This window comes from Salvelinus fontinalis, chromosome 7, assembly GCF_029448725.1.
Source record: "Salvelinus fontinalis isolate EN_2023a chromosome 7, ASM2944872v1, whole genome shotgun sequence".
NCBI lineage: Eukaryota > Metazoa > Chordata > Actinopteri > Salmoniformes > Salmonidae > Salvelinus > Salvelinus fontinalis.
Window position 1 is genome coordinate 65,994,189 of NC_074671.1, and position 20,037 is coordinate 66,014,225.

The 20,037-nt window shown below is 40.6% G+C and overlaps 3 protein-coding genes across 4 annotated transcripts in view; 1 reads left to right on the forward strand and 2 right to left on the reverse strand.

Annotated features, from left to right (window-relative positions):
* The window catches only part of LOC129860138 (oocyte zinc finger protein XlCOF22-like), a 231,117-nt gene that overhangs the window by 155,081 nt on the left and 55,999 nt on the right, over positions 1 to 20,037 (reverse strand). The window lies entirely within an intron of this gene.
* On the forward strand, positions 1,442 to 19,031 carry LOC129860166 (zinc finger protein 658B-like). Of its 2 annotated transcripts, none has more exons than XM_055930528.1 (6): positions 1,442 to 5,647; positions 7,188 to 7,384; positions 7,510 to 7,601; positions 8,473 to 8,646; positions 13,364 to 13,602; positions 14,078 to 19,031. In XM_055930528.1, the coding sequence occupies exons 5-6, from the start codon at positions 13,500 to 13,502 to the stop codon at positions 15,511 to 15,513; spliced, it is 1,539 nt and encodes a 512-aa protein (XP_055786503.1). In that variant the 5' UTR covers positions 1,442 to 5,647; positions 7,188 to 7,384; positions 7,510 to 7,601; positions 8,473 to 8,646; positions 13,364 to 13,499; the 3' UTR covers positions 15,514 to 19,031. The 2 variants fall into 2 exon arrangements, with proteins under 2 accessions (XP_055786503.1, XP_055786504.1); XM_055930529.1 differs by having other exon boundaries at positions 7,188 to 7,335.
* Positions 10,471 to 13,120, reverse strand: LOC129860149 (general transcription factor II-I repeat domain-containing protein 2B-like). The gene is made up of 2 exons (XM_055930495.1): positions 11,087 to 13,120; positions 10,471 to 10,960 (listed from the first exon to the last, which is right to left on the reverse strand). Exons 1-2 carry the CDS (start codon positions 12,901 to 12,903, stop codon positions 10,954 to 10,956), a joined length of 1,824 nt encoding a protein of 607 aa, XP_055786470.1. The 5' UTR covers positions 12,904 to 13,120; the 3' UTR covers positions 10,471 to 10,953.

Consider the following 20,037-nt stretch of genomic DNA (forward strand, 5'->3'; position numbering starts at 1 on the left):
ACCCCAATACCACTAATCGCTAAACTATGCCTCCTAAATCTTTACCCAGAAAATATCTCTTTACATATGAGAGAAAATAAAATGTTTGACCACAGTCTTTTACAAGCTAGATGTTCAATTGTTCTTCGCTGGAAGTATGTCAGTTCCCCCTCACCTGGTCATTGGTTAAAATAATTAACGTCAAGCCTGGTTCTTGACAAATATACTTATATTGTGAAAAGGAAAGCCCCAGAGTTTCATAATATTTGGGAGACCGGTGATATTGTTGAATAGAAGCATTGGAACTGTAAATCTGTATAATCAAAATAATGTATGTGAATATTGGCTATAGTCGAAGCAACTGCACATTGTACTTTTTATTTATTTGTCTGGTTGTTATATGTTTTCATCTATCTTTGTGTTGGGGGAGAATAAAAAATAAATTGTATTTCTGTAATTGTAATTGTTGATTGTCCTACTACGAACTAATAAATATTTTTTTTAAAGAATGAACGATGGAGGCCACTGTGTTCTTGGGGACCTTCAACACTTCAAGGGGCTCCCGAATGGCGCAGCGCACTGTGTCTCAGTGCTAGAGGCATCACTACAGACGGTGGTTCGATTCTCGGCTGTATCACAACCGGTCGTGAATGGTAGTCTCATTGTGCGGCGTACAATTGGCCCAGCGTAATCCGGGTTAGGCCGTTATTGTAAAATAGAATTTGTTCTTAACCGACTTGCCTAGTTAACTAAAGGTTACAGACACACACACACCAAAAAGTTATTTTGTTGACATTTACATATGTCCCCATTACCAGTACAACATAATCAAAACCTATTTATTTCACTTACTTGTTGTGCTGTTCCGTTCATTTGTTCAGTCGTTTCATTCTCAACCAGGATTTCTATGGAACGCCGTTTGGGTCTTTGCGTGTCGAAAAAACACTTTTTGACTTGTCAAATAAGCTTGTTGACCAATCAGGACCTGAATATGACTGCCCGTCATATTTTGTATTTTACGCATTCATAAAAAAAATTACATAGTTATTACACATTGATTACACTATCACTTGTATTTCATATGTCAACGATTCATCACTACACATGTTATGATGCTAGTTGTCTCGTGCACCTACAGTGCTGGCCATTAAAAAAGTGCTGGCCATTTAAAAAAGCTAGCTAAATCCTTATTGTGGCTAGCAACTGAAACAGATTTTGTCGGTTTGCTATGCAAACAATGTACTTCCCCAAAAACATAGCAAACCGACAAAATCTGTTTCAGTTGCTAGCCACAATAAGGATTAACCACAATAGTGGACTTTGGGGTTAAAAAATAAAAGTGTGGCATAATTCTGCTATTTGTATTCATTTGCACCACTGTCACTTACATACTTTTATTTTGAAGACAAACGGCAAATTCCACTTTTGTGTCTAATCCTTATTGTGGCTAGCTTCACAACACATAACCCGGTCCTGTCGAGCGTCACTTCTAACGGAAGCTTTGGGCAAAAGGTTAAGTAGCTCGCTAGCTATTTATTTTCATGAATTGAAGTTCATTTTCAATAGGCGAACAAAAAGTGGCAACCTAGCTAATACTTACTCACAAGGATTCCTAAATCATTGCTAAGAATAATGAAAATGACTGCAGTTTCTACTGGTAATTGGCTGGTTGTATTGGTGCTAGCTAAGGTACCAAGCTAAAGCTACCTACCCCAAAAGTTGCGTTAGAACAAATTATGCTTTATTACCAACGCGGTATTGTGAACACATAGTTCGTGGCCGGTGTTTGCAGACTTTTTTTTAACCGTTTTGACAGTGCAACTGTATCTTTTTTGACAGGCAAAGACCCAAACGGCGTTTCATAGTATGTATGTCGTGAAGCTAATAGCAGTGACGCTATTACTGTATTCCTCCGGTAGGGCAACATCGGGAAATAGCGCACTTGGTTGTGTACCAGTCGGCGAAAGCCAACATCACCCACGACAGAGAACGGTTGATTGTCAAGGGCAATGAATTCCATTATCTTGGCTTTAATGGATTTCGCCTTTGTTTCACTGATATGTTCTTACTCTTTCAAACGACTGCTCGATCCACACAGCAGACATGTTGGGCTAGGTTAGGAATGCTGTGTTGCACGTGTAGCGCAAAATTTCACGTGACTTCATTACGTCCTGTACCTAAGTTATATGGGTTTGCACGTCAGCTTTGACATCGGCGTTAAACTAAACATCCGATATGTTCACCAATATATCATGCATCCATAGGCAGTAGCATGAAATAACATCTACCTTCTCATTGAAACAGTTCATCATGAAACAGTTCTACAGCAACTTTTCATGCACAGATGGAATGAAAAACACAAACTTAGAACCTGCTCTTACCATGAGAAACAGATTTCCCAATCTTCTCCTCCTCTTCTTCATCTTTAATGTTGACATTCAGCTCCAGTGTTTGACTGCAGTCTTCCAGCTTCACTGATGCCATCTCTGGATTCTGCAGTGCAAACTGGGCTCCACTGTCACAATCAGGACCCAGTGACTGTAGGTTTGGACTCAGTGTGGAAGGAGAGAGTGTCGTGAAAATATTCAGTCAATGTCTTTCCAGTCTTGGCACAAACTTTTTTATACAGTTTTCCTCTTTACGTCACACACATAGTAACTCCTCTTTATGTTAATGTTTCATCCCCTCTGGCATTTAGCCACTCTTATCTTTTTGCCTTGCACTAATTCTAGCTTGGTTTCACATTAAGACATAGATTCCATTCGTGGTGTAACCATAGTAACAGTAAATATTAGGCCATAGCAATAGTACAAAAATAAACAGACACGCCCACTCCCAAGACAGGTGCATGTAGGGCATAGATTGCATTTGTGGTGTAACCATAGCAACAGTAAATATTAGGCCATAGCAATGGTACAAAAATAAACAGACATGCCCACTCTCAAGACAGGTGCATGTTTAATGGTGCCTAATGACCTAGACACACATATAGAGTGCACTTATTCTGCTGACTACTCTAAGATGTATAATGTGCACACATTTACTGGAAAATTCCCAATAAGAGGTATGCTGGGTCTGTCCTCACTGTTGATGTTACCAGCCTCAGGCTTAATCTGAGTCGGTCTGTAGTAATAAAGACAAACGGATACAAAAGTTACTCTTGACAGTTCTGGCACTTTCTTTATTCTTTAAAAATATGGTTTATATTTAGGTGCAGGAGCTCGACAACACCGTTGAGCTAATATTCTATAAGAGGAACATGAGCTCAAACAGTAGAAATGTGAGGTGCTGGTACTCAGCTCCGGTGAGCTCCTGTCCAAGTCAAGCACTGAATTCATGAGATCATGAAACATTAATTAAATCACATTAGACAAAGTATACACTTTAAATTAGGCTATAGAACTTGAATGCACTTAATCTATAGTAGATTTCTGAATTCACATAAATGCATAAATTACTCCCCCAAAAATTTGTACACGGTTGCAGTATGTTTTAGGCAGCACTATGTACTATTTTCCTGAATAACCTTGTCTTCACTGTATTATTTAAATCAAAAACCAATAGTATTTCAGTTCACACCATAGTAACATTTACAGATAGACAGAAACAACTGAATGTCTCTGAATATTAGTACACGTAGAAAACTGATAATCATTACATTTAGCTTCAAAACAGTAGTTCAACCGTGAAATTTTCTCTGCTCCACCCTCTGCTCCAAGTCCGTTGACGCTGACCTAGTAGGAGCCACCATTTTATAACAAAACCAAAAACGACATGTAAAACGAACCCAGTAATCTCAAATAAATTGATCCTTTATGAAATTACCTTGACGAAATGATATACATCCACTCAGACTGACCCAAAGTCAGTAACTATGTGACTTGAAAAAAAGTAATCACGTTCACTCACGCGGTTTGACCCAAAAATAGCACAAAAAAACTTTAACAAACGTGATAATACCTTGACGTATTTGTTACCTAGCATGTTATGGCATGTTCTTTCGATATTAAAACGTAATACATTGGAAACGGACACAGACACCAGGATTTCTAGTGGCACTGCCTTAGACCACTGCGCCACTAGGGAGGCCTTCCATTCATTCTTACCAATTTTACTCAACCAGGAGCATCAGACTCGAACAGCACTTCCGCTTCGCCATATGTCCCTCCCCAAAACCAGACACACCCCGCTACGGACTAACTCCTGCATGTAAAATCCTGCATTGAAAAAAGCCAACAACCACAGGTTAAAGGGGAATTTCACCCTGGCTCTGCCATGTCTTGCAGAGTATTTGGAAAATATTCAGACCCCTTGACATTTTACACATTTTGTTACTTTACAGCCTTATTCTAAAATTGATATGTATGCACACAATACAGCATAATGACAAAGCGAAAACTGTTTTTTAGACCTTTTTCCAAATGTATAAAAAATAAAACAGAAATACCTTATGTACATAATTATTCAGCTGTTTAAAGGCACAGTCAACTTAGTGTATGTAAACTTCTGACCCACTGGAGTTGTGATACAGTGAGTTATAAGTGAAATAATCTGTCTGTTAACAATTGTTGGAAAAATTACTTGTGTCATCCACAAAGTAGATGTCCTAACCGACTTGCCAAAACTATAGTTTGTTAACAAGAAATTTGTGGAGTGGTTGAAAAACAAGTTTTAATGACACCAACCTAAGTGTATGTAAACTGTCCTCAACTTGCAGCGGGCAGCCAAGTTTGCTGTCACTTATTCAGATTGTGCATCAGCATTTCATATGTTTTCCTTGCCCTTGTCCCGCTTGTTAGATATTATGCAGATACAGTGGCGACCCGTCATTCAGGGCAGGTGGAGCAGAGCCATGATTGGCTCAGTGTTCTGTCACTCATGGGGACTTTTTCACCGCCAAATATAAGGGGAGACATCGAAAATTCTAGCCCCTTGGCTGCTGCAATAAAGTTACATTAGAAGTGCCCATCCAAGAAGCCTCAAGGTCATTGGCCCCAGATAAAATTATGTAAAATCACGTTATGTCTATAGTAGCTTTGATTGGACAAAATCTTAGTTAGCAGTCATCATCATGAATCAAGTCGACAATCTACTGGCAAATCCTTATTAATCCTTGTCATATGAAGAGAAATTATAGCTAAAACGTATCGGTTCTCATCGGCCATTGGACAAACATTACACAACAAGTTTGAAATCTCAAATTCAACAATGAGTGGTTTGGAAGGAATCAGTGACAGTGGCTGTGTGCTCCCAAATCTGGGATTAAGGGTCTTTTTTCCAAGTTTAAAATGATAAACATTCAACATTAGCCGTGCTGCCAATGAAGCATGATTAGTGCCGCACTCAAAACAACTGTTAACTCGGAACTGCGAAAACTTGCCTTCTGTGAGTTCAGAACAACTGGGAATTTCTGAAAAAACGAGCTCCAACTGGGAGATACGTTTTGAACAGTCATCCAACTCGGAATTGTAAATCGGGAACTCAGGCCTCTTTCTAGCGCTACGACATGAAAATCAGGGATGTCATCATGATTTGACCTTGTTTTTTCCGAGTTCCCAGTTGTCTTGAAAGCACCATAAATCCAGAGAATGCCAGACTTTGATGACAAAATTTGCCCACGGAGGACCGCTGTGCCACCTTCCTGTTCAAGTGAGCACAGCACAAGAAGGTGAGTCCAAAAATGTCTTGAATGCTGCTGCATAAATAATGTAATATGCCAGGGAGATATGTATACTGTAGCTAAGAAAGTAATTTTAAGTGTATGTTGTGTAGTAAGATGTTAGTAGCCCATGTGCCTCACCCTAATACTTTGGTCTATTTACCCCTCTTCATTTTGCCTACTGTTCTGATTTGGTGGTGCACATGTAGCATATAACCTGTTTTAGAGAAATGTAATCATCGAATTTTGTAAGAGCTTTCAATGTCTGATTTTATGCCCCCTTTATTTATCCTACGGTTCTGACTTGGTGTACAGGGAGAACACTGTAAGAACGGCCCATGTTCTGAATTCTGTCGCTGTACATTTCAAAAGTGCTAAACAAATACTTATATTGACTACGTCCATCCTAGCTCGCTCATTAATGTCTTAATCGAAATTACGGATTGCCTCTTATCCCGCTTGTCGTTCCCTTATGCAATAGTTTGTACATCTCAATTGTCATTAGAAACCACATTTGTTTAAGCAAGTCAGTCATATCAGCTATGTTTTTTTAAAAGGCAGTAAATGAGATTGAATGAACTGTTTCGCTGCCAGACAAGGCTCCGCTGATAGCCAGGTGTAGCAGTGGTAAGATGTTGGGACAGCTTTATGTGGCCCTTACAGTTTGTGGGCACCGTTTTGCACCGTTCTAGTGCAATTAATGTAATGTTTTGTATTGTTGTGTAGTGGCTTTGCTGGCACGCATCCCAATTTATGTATTTTTTTGTCCCACCAAGATTTACATGCTAAAATCGCCACTGTAGCCAAAACTTAATCAATATTTTGTTTTGTCTCATTTATTGATATGGATATAGCCTCTACGTGATGGGGTTGTGCAACGCAAATGACTATAACAAGCCTACATACAGAGTGGAATTCGCAAATACAACAATCAAAATGCCTAATGTATGTCCGTTCTCCCAAATAGTAGAAATAGTGTGATTCATAAGGTTACATGATTCATTAGCCCCGCATGGCTATACAAATACATTATGCAATTATATGGCCATTAAATAACACACAACATCATGGCATATTTAGATAGTGGAATAGGCCTAGCCTAAATCATATTTACTTTCTGTTTTGCAGCTCAGGCGGTTTTTCTAGACAATGCTCTTCTGTGTCTTTATTATATAATTCTCACACAAGTCATTTGCTGAAGGCCCAAGCCTATACTACGTCCTCTACTGGTACAACTTCGTTATCGAATGCCGTTCTAAAACAAGATCTAGACTTTTATTTTGGAAATTAAACCGGAATCTGCAAAGCAACTCTAACGTCTGGGCAGAGTTGCTTGATTGACTAGCTACATTCGGTTTTGCAGATGCCACATTCCAGACAAAAGTTTGTACATATAAAAAAGATCTGTAACCGAGTAAAGGGAGACGTAAAGTAAACATTTGTGTAAATGTTCATTCATGGTCGTAACATAGTACGTTTACATATTTATTTTTTACGGTTACGTTACATGTTTCACGCACGGCTTTTCTTACGATCCTGTGTCCGGTAGGAGGAGGAGTCAGTGGAACCAACCGCCTTCCATGTAATGGGGCAGGGCCATCCCAAGGATCCCGGAACGTACGGACGGTGTTAGTGGGAGAACAGGAAGTTCCGGACAGAAGCGCACCATTCTTCAGTGTAGAGAAAGCGCCAGAACGGTACAGTCGAGAAGATAACCTTTGTGTCCGTTTCTATTTATTACTACAGGTATGTAATAGAATGTTTAAAATGTATAATATCGAAAGAACATGTCATGCCATGCTAGGTAACAAATCTATTAATGTAATATCACGTTTGGTTAAGGTTTGATGTGTTGTTTTTGTGTCAAACAGAATGAAGAACGTGATAACTACTTGATAAGTTAGTTACATAACGTTAACTAGAGACTTGGTTTGTCTGAGTGGATGTACATACTTTTCTCAAGGTAATTTCATAAAGAATACATTTATTTGATATTTCTGAGTTCGTTTTGCATGATTGGTTTTGTGTAAAATTCACGAGTTGGAACAATGGCGGCGCCCACTCGGTCTGGGTTAACGGACGTCAGTCCAGGCAGTGCGGGTGCAGCAGAGAGAGACAATTTTACGGTTGCAGTACTGTTTTGAAGCTGAAAGTAATTATCCGTTTTCGACATGTGTAGTAATATTCAGACACATTCAGTCGTTTCAAACTTTATAAATGTTAGTATGGTGTGAACGGAAATGCTATTGGTTTTGTATTGTAACAATATATTGAAGACAAGGTTATTCAGGAAAATAGTACATAGTACAAACAAGCTGCAACCTTGTAATACATGGTTTTTGTCATTTATGAGTGTATGTAAATTTCAGTATATCTACTATATATTAAGTGCACTTAAGTCGCATAACCTAATTTTTAAATTACTTTGTGTCTAATGCGAATTAGTTTGTTTAATTAATTGTATATGTTGTCGGTGCTTAGCTACCTGATCCATTGAAATGAGATCAGTGCTTGACTTGGACTGGAATTCACCGGAGCAGAGTACCGGCACCTCAAATGTCTACTGCTTGAGCTCATGTTCCTCTTATAGAATATTAACTCAAAAGTATTGTGGAGCTCCTGCAGTGCACAGTACCGGCACCTATTTCAAGTCAAACACTGACTTGGATAATTGAACAAGCAGAAATTTAATATATTTTTAGAAAATGCCAGAACTGTCAAGACTAACTTTTGTGTCTGTTTCTCTTTTATTTATACTGGCCGACTAGAATTAAGTCTGAGGCCAGTAACATCAATAGTGAGGACAAACCCAGCCTGCCTCTCTCCTTCCACAGGGAGTCCAAACCTACAGTCACCGGGTCCTGATTGTGACAGTGGAGCCCAGTTTGCACTGCAGGAGCCAGAGATGGCATCAGTGAAGCTGGAAGACTGCAGTCAAACACTGGAACTGAATGTCAACATTAAAGATGAAGAAGAGGAGGAGAAGATTGGTAAATCTGTTTCTCATGGTAAGAGCAGGTTCTAACTAAGTTTGTTATTCGTTCCAACTTCCCACTGTGAATGAAATTTGCAGTAGAATTGTTTCAATGAGAAAGTAATGTTATTTCATGCTACTGAGACTTACATGGTTTGACACCAGTTTTGTTCTATGAAAGGAGTCTGTCATTATTAACCCTTGTGATAGTGAGTGGATGATGTACAGAGCATTCGGGAAGTATTCAGATCCCTTGACTTTTTCCATATGTTACGTTACAGCCTTATTCTAAAATTGATAAAAAATATAAATAATCCTCATGACAAAGTGAAAACATTTGCTTCCTGTTTCCATTGATCATCCTTGAGCTGTTTCTATAACTTGGAGTTCACCTGTGGTAAATTCAATGAATTGGATATGATTTGGAAAGGCACGCACCTGTCTATGTAAGGTCCCACAGTTGACAGGGCATGTGAGTGCAAAAATCAAGCCATGAGGTCGAAGGAATTGTCTGTAGAGCTCTGTGACAGGATTGTGTCGAGGCACAGATCTGGGGAAGGGTAGCAAAACATTTCTGCAGCTTTGAAGGTCCCCAAGAACACGGTGTCCTCCATCATTCTCTAATGGAAGAAGTTTGGAACTACCAAGACTCAGCCAATAGCTGGTCGGCCGGCCAAACTGAACAATCTGGGGAGAAGGGCCTTAGTCAGGGAGGTGACCAAGAACCCGATGGTCACTCTGACCGAGCTCCAGAGATCCTCTGCGGAGATGGGAGAAGGACAACCATCTCTGCATTACTCCACCAATTAGGCCTTTATGGTAGAGTGGCCAGACAGAAGCCACCCCTCGGTAAAAGGCACATGACAGCCGACTTGGAGTTTGCCAAAAGGCACCTAAAGGACTCTGACCATGAGAAGCAAGATTCTCTGGTTGGATGAAATCAAGATTGAACTCTTTGGCCTGAATGCCAAGCGTGATGTCTGGAGGAAACCTGGCACTATCCCTACGGGGAATTATGGTGGTGGCAACATCATGCTGTGGGGATGTTTTTCAGCGGCAGGGCCTTGAAGACTAGTCAGGATCGAGGGGAAAGATGAACAGAGAAAAGTACAGAGAGATCCTTAATGAAAACCTGCTCCAGAGGGCTCAGGACCTCTGACATGGGCGGAGGTTCACGTTCCAACAGGACAATGACCCTAAACACACAGCCAAGACAACGCAGGAGTGGCATCAGGACAATTCTCAATGTCCTTGAGTGGCCCAACCAGAGACCGGACTTGAACCCATTCGAAAATCTCTGGAGAGACCTGAAAATAGATGTGCAGCGACGCTCCCATCCAACCTGACAGAGCTTGAGAGGATCTGCAGAGAAGAATGGGAGAAAATCCCCAAACACAGGTGTGCCAAGCTTGTAGTGTCATACCCAAGAAGACTCGAGGCTGTAATCGCTACCAAAGGGGCTTCAATAAATTACTGAGTAAAGGGTCTGAATACTTATGTAAATGGGATATTTCAGTTATTATAATTTTTTGAATTTGCAAACATAAAAAAAGACAGTTTTACTTTGTCATTGTGGGGTATTGTGATGTCATTATGGGGTATTGTGTGTAGATTGATGAGGGGAAAAAATATTTGAATCATTTTAGAAAAACGCTGTAATGCAACAATGTGGAAAAGGTCAAGGGATCTGAATACTTTCCCAATACACTGTTACCCGGTGCAGCCAGTAGACGACTTAGATCAGGGGTGTCAAACTCATTTTCACCGAGGGCCACATCAGCATAATGGCTGTCCTCAAAGGGCCAGATGTAACTTATAAATGTAATCGAATGTAATGTAAAATAAATGTAACTCCTCCTTAATGTTAAATAACTCATTATTTATTATAACTTATTCAAGTGACAATTACAGTTGCATAGAAAATATATGTTTGCTTGTAGCTCTAACATAAATCCTTTTAAATTTTGTCAGCTTATGAAAACCCACATAACTCCATTAATGAAGGATCAAACTGTCCAAGTGAATAAAGAAAAATAACATAAAACTTAGCTGCAAAGAACATGTATGACACATGTAGCATTTTACAAAAAAAGGCTGCACACAGCCGTGCACCCAACTGATGGTTTGATGACAATTTGTCTGCATACACACATAAACCTGCAAACATTAAATAATTACTACAGCAGCTACACATAAATAATATGTAATCAACTAAAAATACCAAAATAAAGGTTGACTCAGTTCACAACTATATTGGTCAAGTTTTTCGGTTAGTCTTTGATGAGGAGATGCTGCCTGTCCTTGAACACACCAAGTGGATTCTCTCTCTACTATCGATTGATCATGTTCTGAAAATGATAAACACAAAACAAAATGCAAGCACAATCATTAAATTGCACACAGTTTAACTGTTCTTCTTCTTGGTTGAATTACATTTTATTATATTTTAATTAAGTTTAAAAAAAAATGCTTGCCTGTGTGTTTTCTGACCAGATGTCTGACACCGTTTTCCCGTTACCAGTGTGTCAATGTCTGGTTTTAGGTCCTGTGCTGAGGCAATGCGTAGAACAGCATGGAGGTTGTCATCCGTGAGGCGTGATCTGTGCTTGTTTTTGTTCAGATTCATTATGGAAAAAAACTGTTCGCACAGATAGGTGCTCCCAAACATGGACAGAACACGGGCAGCATGAAGTCGAAGCTGTGGCATCAAACCAGGAGGCAGCAGACGGTAAAAGTCCTGGATTGTAGCATCCTGAAACTTTGCTCTCAGGCCACTGTCGCTTTGAAGCTCAATTAGCTCCATCTGAAGGTGTTGGGGTGCAGTGCAGACATCGGTGGTGAAAGGATTGGCAAAGATGTCAAAGCCAGACTGTTGTGCTCTGAAGTCAGAGAAGCGCCGATCAAACTCAGTCTTTAACCAGCTCAGTTTGGTAGCCAACTGAGCACATGAAAAAGTCTCGGGAAATGAGGCTGACATGCTCTGACAAACAGGAAAGTGAACAAGATTGTCCTGTTTCACTTGCCACATCCATAAGTCCAATTTACGCTGGAAAGCCGTGATCGTGTCGGACATCTGCGTGATGACTTGTTTGCGTCCCTGCAGCTTCTGATTCAGCTGGGCGAGATGGTCGGTTATGTCACACAACACAGCAAAGTCACACATCCACTTTGGATCTGATAGTTCAGACATGAGTTTTCCTTTACTCTGCATAAAAAGAGCAATGTCTTTCCTGAGCTCGAAAAATCGCTTGAGGACTTTGCTCCTACTCAGCCACCGCACTTCTGTATGGTACAGCACATCCCCGTGTTCCGAGCCCATCTCCAGCAAAAACTGCTGGAACTGACGGTGATTCAGGCCACGCGCCCGAATGAAGTTCACTGTTTTCATGACTGTGGTCACAATGTCCTCCATCCCCAGCACCTTCCCACACAAAGCTTCTTGATGGATAATGCAATGATACGTTATCAAAGGCGTGTGACAGTTCATTTTTTGCATTTTCCCCTTCATTAGTCCAACCAAGCCCACTTTTCCTCCACACATTGCCGGTGCACCGTCTGTAGTTAATCCTACCAAGTTTTCCCACTGCAATGCATTTTTACTTACGGACTTCTCTACCGCATCAAAAATGTTCTGTCCCGTCGTGGTCCCATGCATTGCAGCCACATCCAACAGCTCCTCAGTGATAGAGAGGTCCGACTTTACGCCTCTAATAAAAATTGATAACTGCGCTGTGTCCGTGTTATCTGTGCTTTCATCAACAGCTAATGAAAAAGCTGTGTAGCTGCGTGTCTCCTCGGCCAGCTGTGTTGTAAGATTTTCTGCTAGTTCCTTCACTCGGTCGACGATGGTGTTTCTTGATAAACTGACATTTTTAAAAGTCTGTAACTGGTCGGGACACACCTGCTCACAGACCTTCAGCATGCACTGCTTCAAAAACGCTCCCTCTGAAAAAGACTTGGAAGCGTGGGCGATTTCTTCAGCCACAATGAAGCTAGCTTTCACCGCGGCCTCGTTTTTGGCTGTGGATTTCATGAACAAACTCTGCTGCGACCGCAGTTTGCCTTTTAATTCTTGGGCAATTTGTTGCTTTTCTTGAAGGCTAGCTTTAGCGTACTTAGCTCCGTGTTTGGTGTCAAAATGTCGACGCAGATTGTACTCTTTGACAACCGACACCGCCTCGTAACACAAAAGACATACCGGTCTTTCTCCTTGAAGCGCAAACAAGTATTCGCCTTCCCATCTTTCTTGAAACAGTCTTCCGTCTGCATCAACTTTTCTCTTTCTGGACATTTTGGGATCATTATTTATATCTCAATTCCACTCGTTGGCATGGACACTGCCGTGGCTAGCGTAGTCGAAAGGCATTGTGGGAATGTAGTTTTTGGTCAAAGCACGCTCTTAATTTATTTTTTGGTATTTATTTTTAGACACTCAAAACTTTTAAGCTCTCGCGGGCCACATAAAATGACCTGGCGGGCCACATCTGGCCCGCGGGCCTTGAGTTTGACACATGTGACTTAGATAATTGAACATTAAGAAATACACTGCTCAAAAAAATAAAGGGAAGGCTGATGGCTGATGTTTTGATTTCACAGAAGTGTGATTGACTTGGAGTTACATTGTGTTATTTAAGTGTTCCCTTTATTTTTTTTGAGCAGTGTATAATATATTTTTAGAGAATAAAGAAAGTACCAGAACTGTCAAGATTAACTTTGTGTCCGTGTCTCTTTATTACTACTGGCCGACTCAGATTAAGTCTGAGGCCGGTAATATCAACAGTGAGGACAAACCCAGCCTGCCTCTCTCCTTCCACACTGAGTCCAAACCTACAGTCACTGGGTCCTGATTGTGACAGTGGAGCCCAGTTTGCACTGCAGGATCCAGAGATGGCATCAGTGAAGTTGGAAGACTGCAGTCAAACACTGGAGTTGAATGTCAACAATAAAGATGAAGAGGAGGAGGAGGAGATTGGTAAATCTGTTTCTCATGGTAAGAGCAGGTTCTAACTAAGTTTGTTGTTTGTCCCAATTCCCCTCTGCATGAAACGCTGCTGTAGAATGAGTCTGTGTAGTGACTAAACCTTGTGGAGGATGAAATAGCTCATCATTTTCACTCCTTTTGTACCTTTTGACTCGTACCCCCTTTTAGAATAGTTGTATTCTCTTTTTGTGTTGTACAGCCTATTGATATGGATACATGTCACCAATTACATTAGGAAGAGGACCACCCCCTTGAGCCTTGTTACTCTCTACGTTTCTTCCTAGGTTCCTGCTTTCTAGGGAGTTTTTCCTATCCACTGTGCTTCTACATCTGCATTGCTTACTCTTTGGTGTTTTAGGCTGGGTTTCTGCTTTCTGTAGAACACTTTGTGATAACTGCTGATGTAAAAAGGGCTTCATAAAATACATTTGATTGACATGTATATCACACACACTGACTGGTTCTTCTGATGTTGTTCACACAGGAGACCATGTTGGTACATTCTCCACATCCAGAGAGCAACAGCAGGAAGATCACAGAGCTAAGAGGTTTCACCATTGCCCACATTGTGAGGAGATTTTCCCATTTCTATCAAAGCTAAAAATACATCTAAAAATACACACAGGAGAGAATCTGTATTCCTGTACTGACTGTGGGAAGAGCTTTACAACATCAACGAAGCTAAAAGTTCATCAGAGAACACACACGGGAGAAAAGCCTTACTCCTGCTCTGACTGTGGGAAGAGTTTCTCCCGAATGGATAACTTAAACACACATGAACGTATACATACAGGAGAGAAGCCTTACTACTGCTCTGACTGTGGAAAAAGCTTTAAAACAACAGCTGAGCTAAAAGTTCATCAGAGAACACACACAGGGGAGAAGCCTTACTTATGCTCTGACTGTGGGGCGAGTTTCTCTCGACTGGGCCACTTAAAAATACATGAACGTATGCATACAGGAGAGAAACCGTACCCCTGCTCTAATTGTATAAAATGCTTCAAAACATCAACTGAGCTAAATGTTCATCAGAGAACACACACAGGAGAGAAGCCTTACTTCTGCTACGACTGTGGGGCAAGTTTCTCTCGTCTGGGCAACTTAAAACTACATGAACGTATACATACAGGAGAGAAGCCTTACTCCTGCTCTAATTGTTTAAAAGGCTTCACAACATCAACTGATCTAAAAGTTCACCAGAGAACACACACAGGAGAGAAGCCTTACTTATGCTCTGACTGTGGGGCAAGTTTCTCTCGACTGGACCACATAAAACTACATGAACGTGTACATACAGGAGAGAAGCCTTACATCTGCTCTGACTGTGGAAAATGTTTTAAAACAACAGCTGAGCTAAAAGGTCATCAGAGAACGCACACAGGAGAGAAACCTTACTCCTGCTCTGACTGTGGAAAGAATTTCTCTCAACTGGGCCAGTTAAAAATACATGAACGTAAACATACAGGACAGAAGCCTTACTCCTGCTTTTATTGTGTAAAATGCTTCACAACGTCAACTGAGCTAAAAGTTCATCAGAGAACACACACAGGAGAGAAGCCTTACTCCTGCTCTGACTGTGGGAAGAGTTTCTCTCAACCGAGCCACTTAAAAAGACACCGAGGTATACATAAAGGAGAGAAGCCTTCCTATTGCTCTAACGACGGAAAATGTTTTAAATCATCAGCGGAGCTAAAAGGTCTTCAGAGAACACACACAGGAGAGAAATCTTACTTCTGCTCTTACTGTGGCAAGAGTTTCTCCCGATTGGGCAATGTAAAAATACACCAACGGATACACACTGGAGAGAAGCCTTACCACTGCACTGACTGTGGGAAGATATTCTCTCAACAGAGCAATTTAAAAAGACACCAAAGTATACATAAAGGAGAGAAGCCTCATCAGATCTCTCAGACCAGCTAAGATTAGACACTTCACTCTCATCTCATAAAATAATTGGCAATGTTGAATTGGATCAAATGAAGAAAGCATAGAACACTCTATTGAAATCCTGTTGTTTCTCACTGTGAGAGAACCGTGCAGAGGAAAGGGAGCGTTTTATAGAATGTTAGCCTCTCTTTACTTTACTGATCAGTGTGCACCTTGTCAGTTTTGTTAGTTTCTACTGTAAAGATATTGAGATGACCTTGGATGATGATGTTTAGATATCATGTGGCATTCAAACGTTGCTTCATTTCAAACGTTGCTCCACCCCACACCATCGCACCACCAGCTTGCAATGCTGACACACAGCATGGATGCAGGGGCTCGTGGTTTCCTCCATAACCTAGTCCTCCCATCAGGATGAAACAGGAACCGGGATTCATCAGACGAGGCAATGTTTTTCACATTGTCCAGTGTTTTCATTCCTTAGCCCACTGCAACTGCAGTTTCTCATTTTTTGCTCAGGTGCATCCCTTCCTGGCAGCAGTGTATCAATCTGCAAATAGATTTTTTCAGCAGTATTATGCCACAAGGCTTGTCCAGGAATGGTTCCAAGAACATGACAGTGAATTCAGCTTACTGCAGTGGCCTGCCGAGTCACCAGATCTCATTCCAATTGTTGGAACGAGCTATTCGGAGTAGAGATCCACTCCCAGCCAACTTGACACAATTGTGGGAACATTGGAATCCACATGGGCCAGCATTCCTGTGAAACGCTCTCAACACCTTGGAGAGTCAATGCCCCAATGAATTGAGGCTGTTCTGAGGACAAATGGGGGTGCAACTCAATATCAGAAAGGTGTTCCTAATGTTTTGTACACTCAGTGTATATCAGATAAAGATGGTGTAATCTGTTTTTAGCATTAGATTGGCTGGATGATTTATATTAGTAAACAACTTTTGTTTAATGATAAACAGGCTATGAATTGACTACTTGTGTTTATTAAATTGTATTTTAAATCTAGATTCATTATGTTAGTCATTGATGATGAATGTATTTGAATAACTGTATTGAAGTTAAAACTTCTTTGGTATAGGGGGCAGTATTTTGACATCTGAATGACAAGCGTGCCCAAAGTAAACTGCCTGTTACTCAGGCCCAGAAGCTAGGATATGCATATATTTGGATAGAAAACACTCTAAAGTTTCTAAAACTGTTAAAATAATGTCTGTGGGTATACAGAACTGATTTGGCAGGCGAAAGCCCGAGGACAAACCATCCAGGAATTTCTTTTTTTGAGCTCAGTGTTTTCAATTAGATTTCTATGGGAAGCCCTATTTAATAGGAACCTGGTTGCAGTTCTTATGGCTTCCACTAGATGTAAACAGTCTTTAGAAATTGGTTGATGTTTTTCTTTTGAGAATGAAGAAGTAGGGCTGTTCTTTGTGAGTGTCAAGCCAAGTGGACTCTTGGTGCGTGTGAACTGGAATGCGCTTCACGTTGTATTTATCCGGTATTGAACACAGTATATTCCGTCTTAAATTTTATCGATTATTTACGTTTTAGGTTTGATTAGGAACGTTGTTTTAAATGTTTGGACCAAGTTTATAGGTAACTTATTAGATACTTTGTAGGCATGTTGGGCAAGTTGGAACCGGTGCATTTCTGAATCAAACACGCCAAATAAATGGAAATTTTTGCGACATAAAGAAGGACATTATCGAACAAAAGGGCCATTTGTGATGTTTCTGGGACATTTTGAAGTGCCAACAGAAGAATATCTTCAAAGGTAAGGCATTAATTATATTGCTATTTCTGACTTTTGTCGCGCACCTGCCTGGTTGTTATCTGATTTTCATGTGATTGTATGCGGGGCGCTGTCCTCAGATAATCACATGGTCTGCTTTCGCCGTAAAGCGTTTTTGAAATCTGACACAGCGGCTGGATCAACAAGAAGTTAAGCTTTATTTTGATGTATAACACTTGTATGTTTTATGAATTCTTATTTTGAGTATTTCTGTTTTTGAATTTGGAGTGCTGCAATTTCACTGGATGTTGTCAAATCAATCCCGTTAACGGGATTCGAGCGGGAAGGGATCACTAAGAAGTTAATTGATCTGGTGGCAGGTAGCCTAGAGGTTAAGAGTGTTTGGCCAGTAACTGAAAGGTTGCTGGTTTGAATCCGGAGCCGACTAGGTGAAAAATCTGGCATTGTGCCTTTGTGCAAGGCAATTAATCCTTATTTGTCCTGTTACTCTGTATAAGAACATCTGCTAAATGACAAAAAATTTAAAAAATGTGTGTACGTGAATTTATGCTGGGCAACTTCTTCTCTTGTGTATAATTAATTGAAATAAACTGTTTGAAGTGAAATACTGTATATATAATACACAACATAACATGTTGTTTACCCTGGCCAGAGGGACAGGGCCATAGTAAGCTAGACTATGTAGCTGCTGTTAGAAGTCTACAGTTTCCATGCAATACAGCATGTCAGATCGCTAATGATTAGGTGTATAGGCTGCTACATTTATGCAAGAGTTTTAGCTTGTGTCTGTCAGGAGTGATGTATTATCAGGCTACCAGAGGGAAGTGGAGAGCGCGCCTTGAGCTTTGTGTGTTGTGCCCGGCCCACCCGACATGGTCAAGAGAGACAAAGGGCATGCAGCATCACTCTGATGTGAAGAACTGTACAATTTGTAGTACAATTAAAAAAAAAAAATAGCATGGTATTTTTGTGGAATGGTAGTGACCAAAAACAATATGTTTCCATTGTACTAGAGGCCTAGAAACATAGAAGAAACTGACAGACGTGTCATAATAGCCCGGAAGTAAAGCTGCACTGGGAGACACATTTGAAATGGAATACATTGAATACATGCAGCAGGGTGGAAAAAAAATCACAGTAAAACACGATTCAAATGTATTGTTGGAAGGACTGTGGTCACCATTCATGTAATTCATTAAATATATACATCAGGGGTGGCAGGTAGCCTAATGGTTAGAGCGTTGGACTAGTAACGGGAAGGTTGCAAAATCGAATCCCTGAATTGACAAGGTAAAAATCTGTCATTCTGCACCTGAACAAGGCAGTTAACCCACTGTTCTTAGGCCGTCATTGACAATAAGAATTTGTTCTTAACTGACTTGCCTAGTTAAATAAAGGTTAAATAAATAAAATAAAAAAATATGGTATTGGGGAACTATTTCATAGGGTTTTCACAGACACATTCTTTACCCATTTCAATCTTATACCAACCAACCCTTTGCTTGGTGTGACTGTTATGGACAGAGCAGATCTGATATGTCCTTAAATATTGTAATATGCAACCTGGAATTAAAATGTAAGAGGACCAGTGCTTCTACAGTGAAACACTGTAGAAGCTTCCTGCCATCCAGGACCTCTACCAGGCGGTGTCAGAGGAAGGACCTAAAAACTGTCAGACTCCAGCCACCCTAGTCATAGACTGTTCTCTCTGCTACCGCATGGCAAGCGGTACTGGAACACCAAGTCTAGGTCTAAGAGGTTTTTAAACAGCTTCCACCCCCCCCCCCCCCCCCCCCCCCCCCACCCCCCCCTCTTTACACAACTTCTACTCTCTGTTGTTATCATCTATGCATAGTCACTTTAATAACTCTACCTACATGTACATATTACCTCAACTAACCGATGCCCCTGCACATTGACTCTGTACCGGTACCGCCCCCTGTATGTAGTCTCCCTATTGTTATTTTACTGCTGCTCTTTTAATTACTTGTTACTTTTATTTCTGATCTGTATTTGTTTTAACTGCATTGTTGGTGAGGGGCTCGTAAGTAAGCATTTCACTGTAAGGTCTACACCTGTTGTATTCGGCGCATGTGACTAAAATTTGATATCTCACATCTGTGCAGTTTGCAGCCAATGTTTTTAGACTACATTGTATCGTTGTTTCCTCTTCTGAGGGCACTGGTGGGCAACAACATTTCAGTTCACAGAGACAATGAGTCCTTCAAGCACTATGTCCACACGTGTTTGAATTATCTGAATGTTGATGGTGAAGGGGGAGATTGATTTTACAATATACAACGGGGGTTGGCAATTAGGCTTTTAGCTAGTCTGCGGGCCAGAACATAATTAGCCTATTAACAAATAGCGTATAGCTGCCCAATTCATAGTCCTACACAGTGTAGGCTACACTACACATTTAACACGTGGTTAGTGGGCTAATCAATTCAATGACCATAACATAATAATCTCTATCTGATTCCAGTGGTAAAATCACCAATATCTGTATTAATAGTCCCACCTGTTCTGTTAAAATATATTAATCATATTTCTCTCATTTCAAACCAGTGTGTCTTGTTTGCATCGACACTGTCGCTGTTTGCAAAGAGTTCAATCTGAAATGTCATTATGAATCTAAGCATGGTACTTTCAGAAGTAGATGTTTCACCCCAGACATGAGGCTGAAGTCTGACGCAGAAAGGAAGGTGGGCCTAAGGAGTGAACACCCTATGTGTTTTTATATTATTTTAGCGTGTACATATTTTAATATTATTTAACCTTTATTTAACTAGGC

Coding starts and splice junctions, on each gene's coding strand:
- LOC129860149 (XM_055930495.1), bottom strand. CDS start 12,903: ATGTCCAGAAAGAGAAAAGTTGATGCAGACGGAAGACTGTTTCAAGAA.
- LOC129860166 (XM_055930528.1), top strand. CDS start 13,500: ATGGCATCAGTGAAGTTGGAAGACTGCAGTCAAACACTGGAGTTGAAT. Junction 13,603..14,077: donor TGGTAAATCTGTTTCTCATG/GTAAGAGCAGGT, acceptor TTGTTCACACAG/GAGACCATGTTGGTACATTC.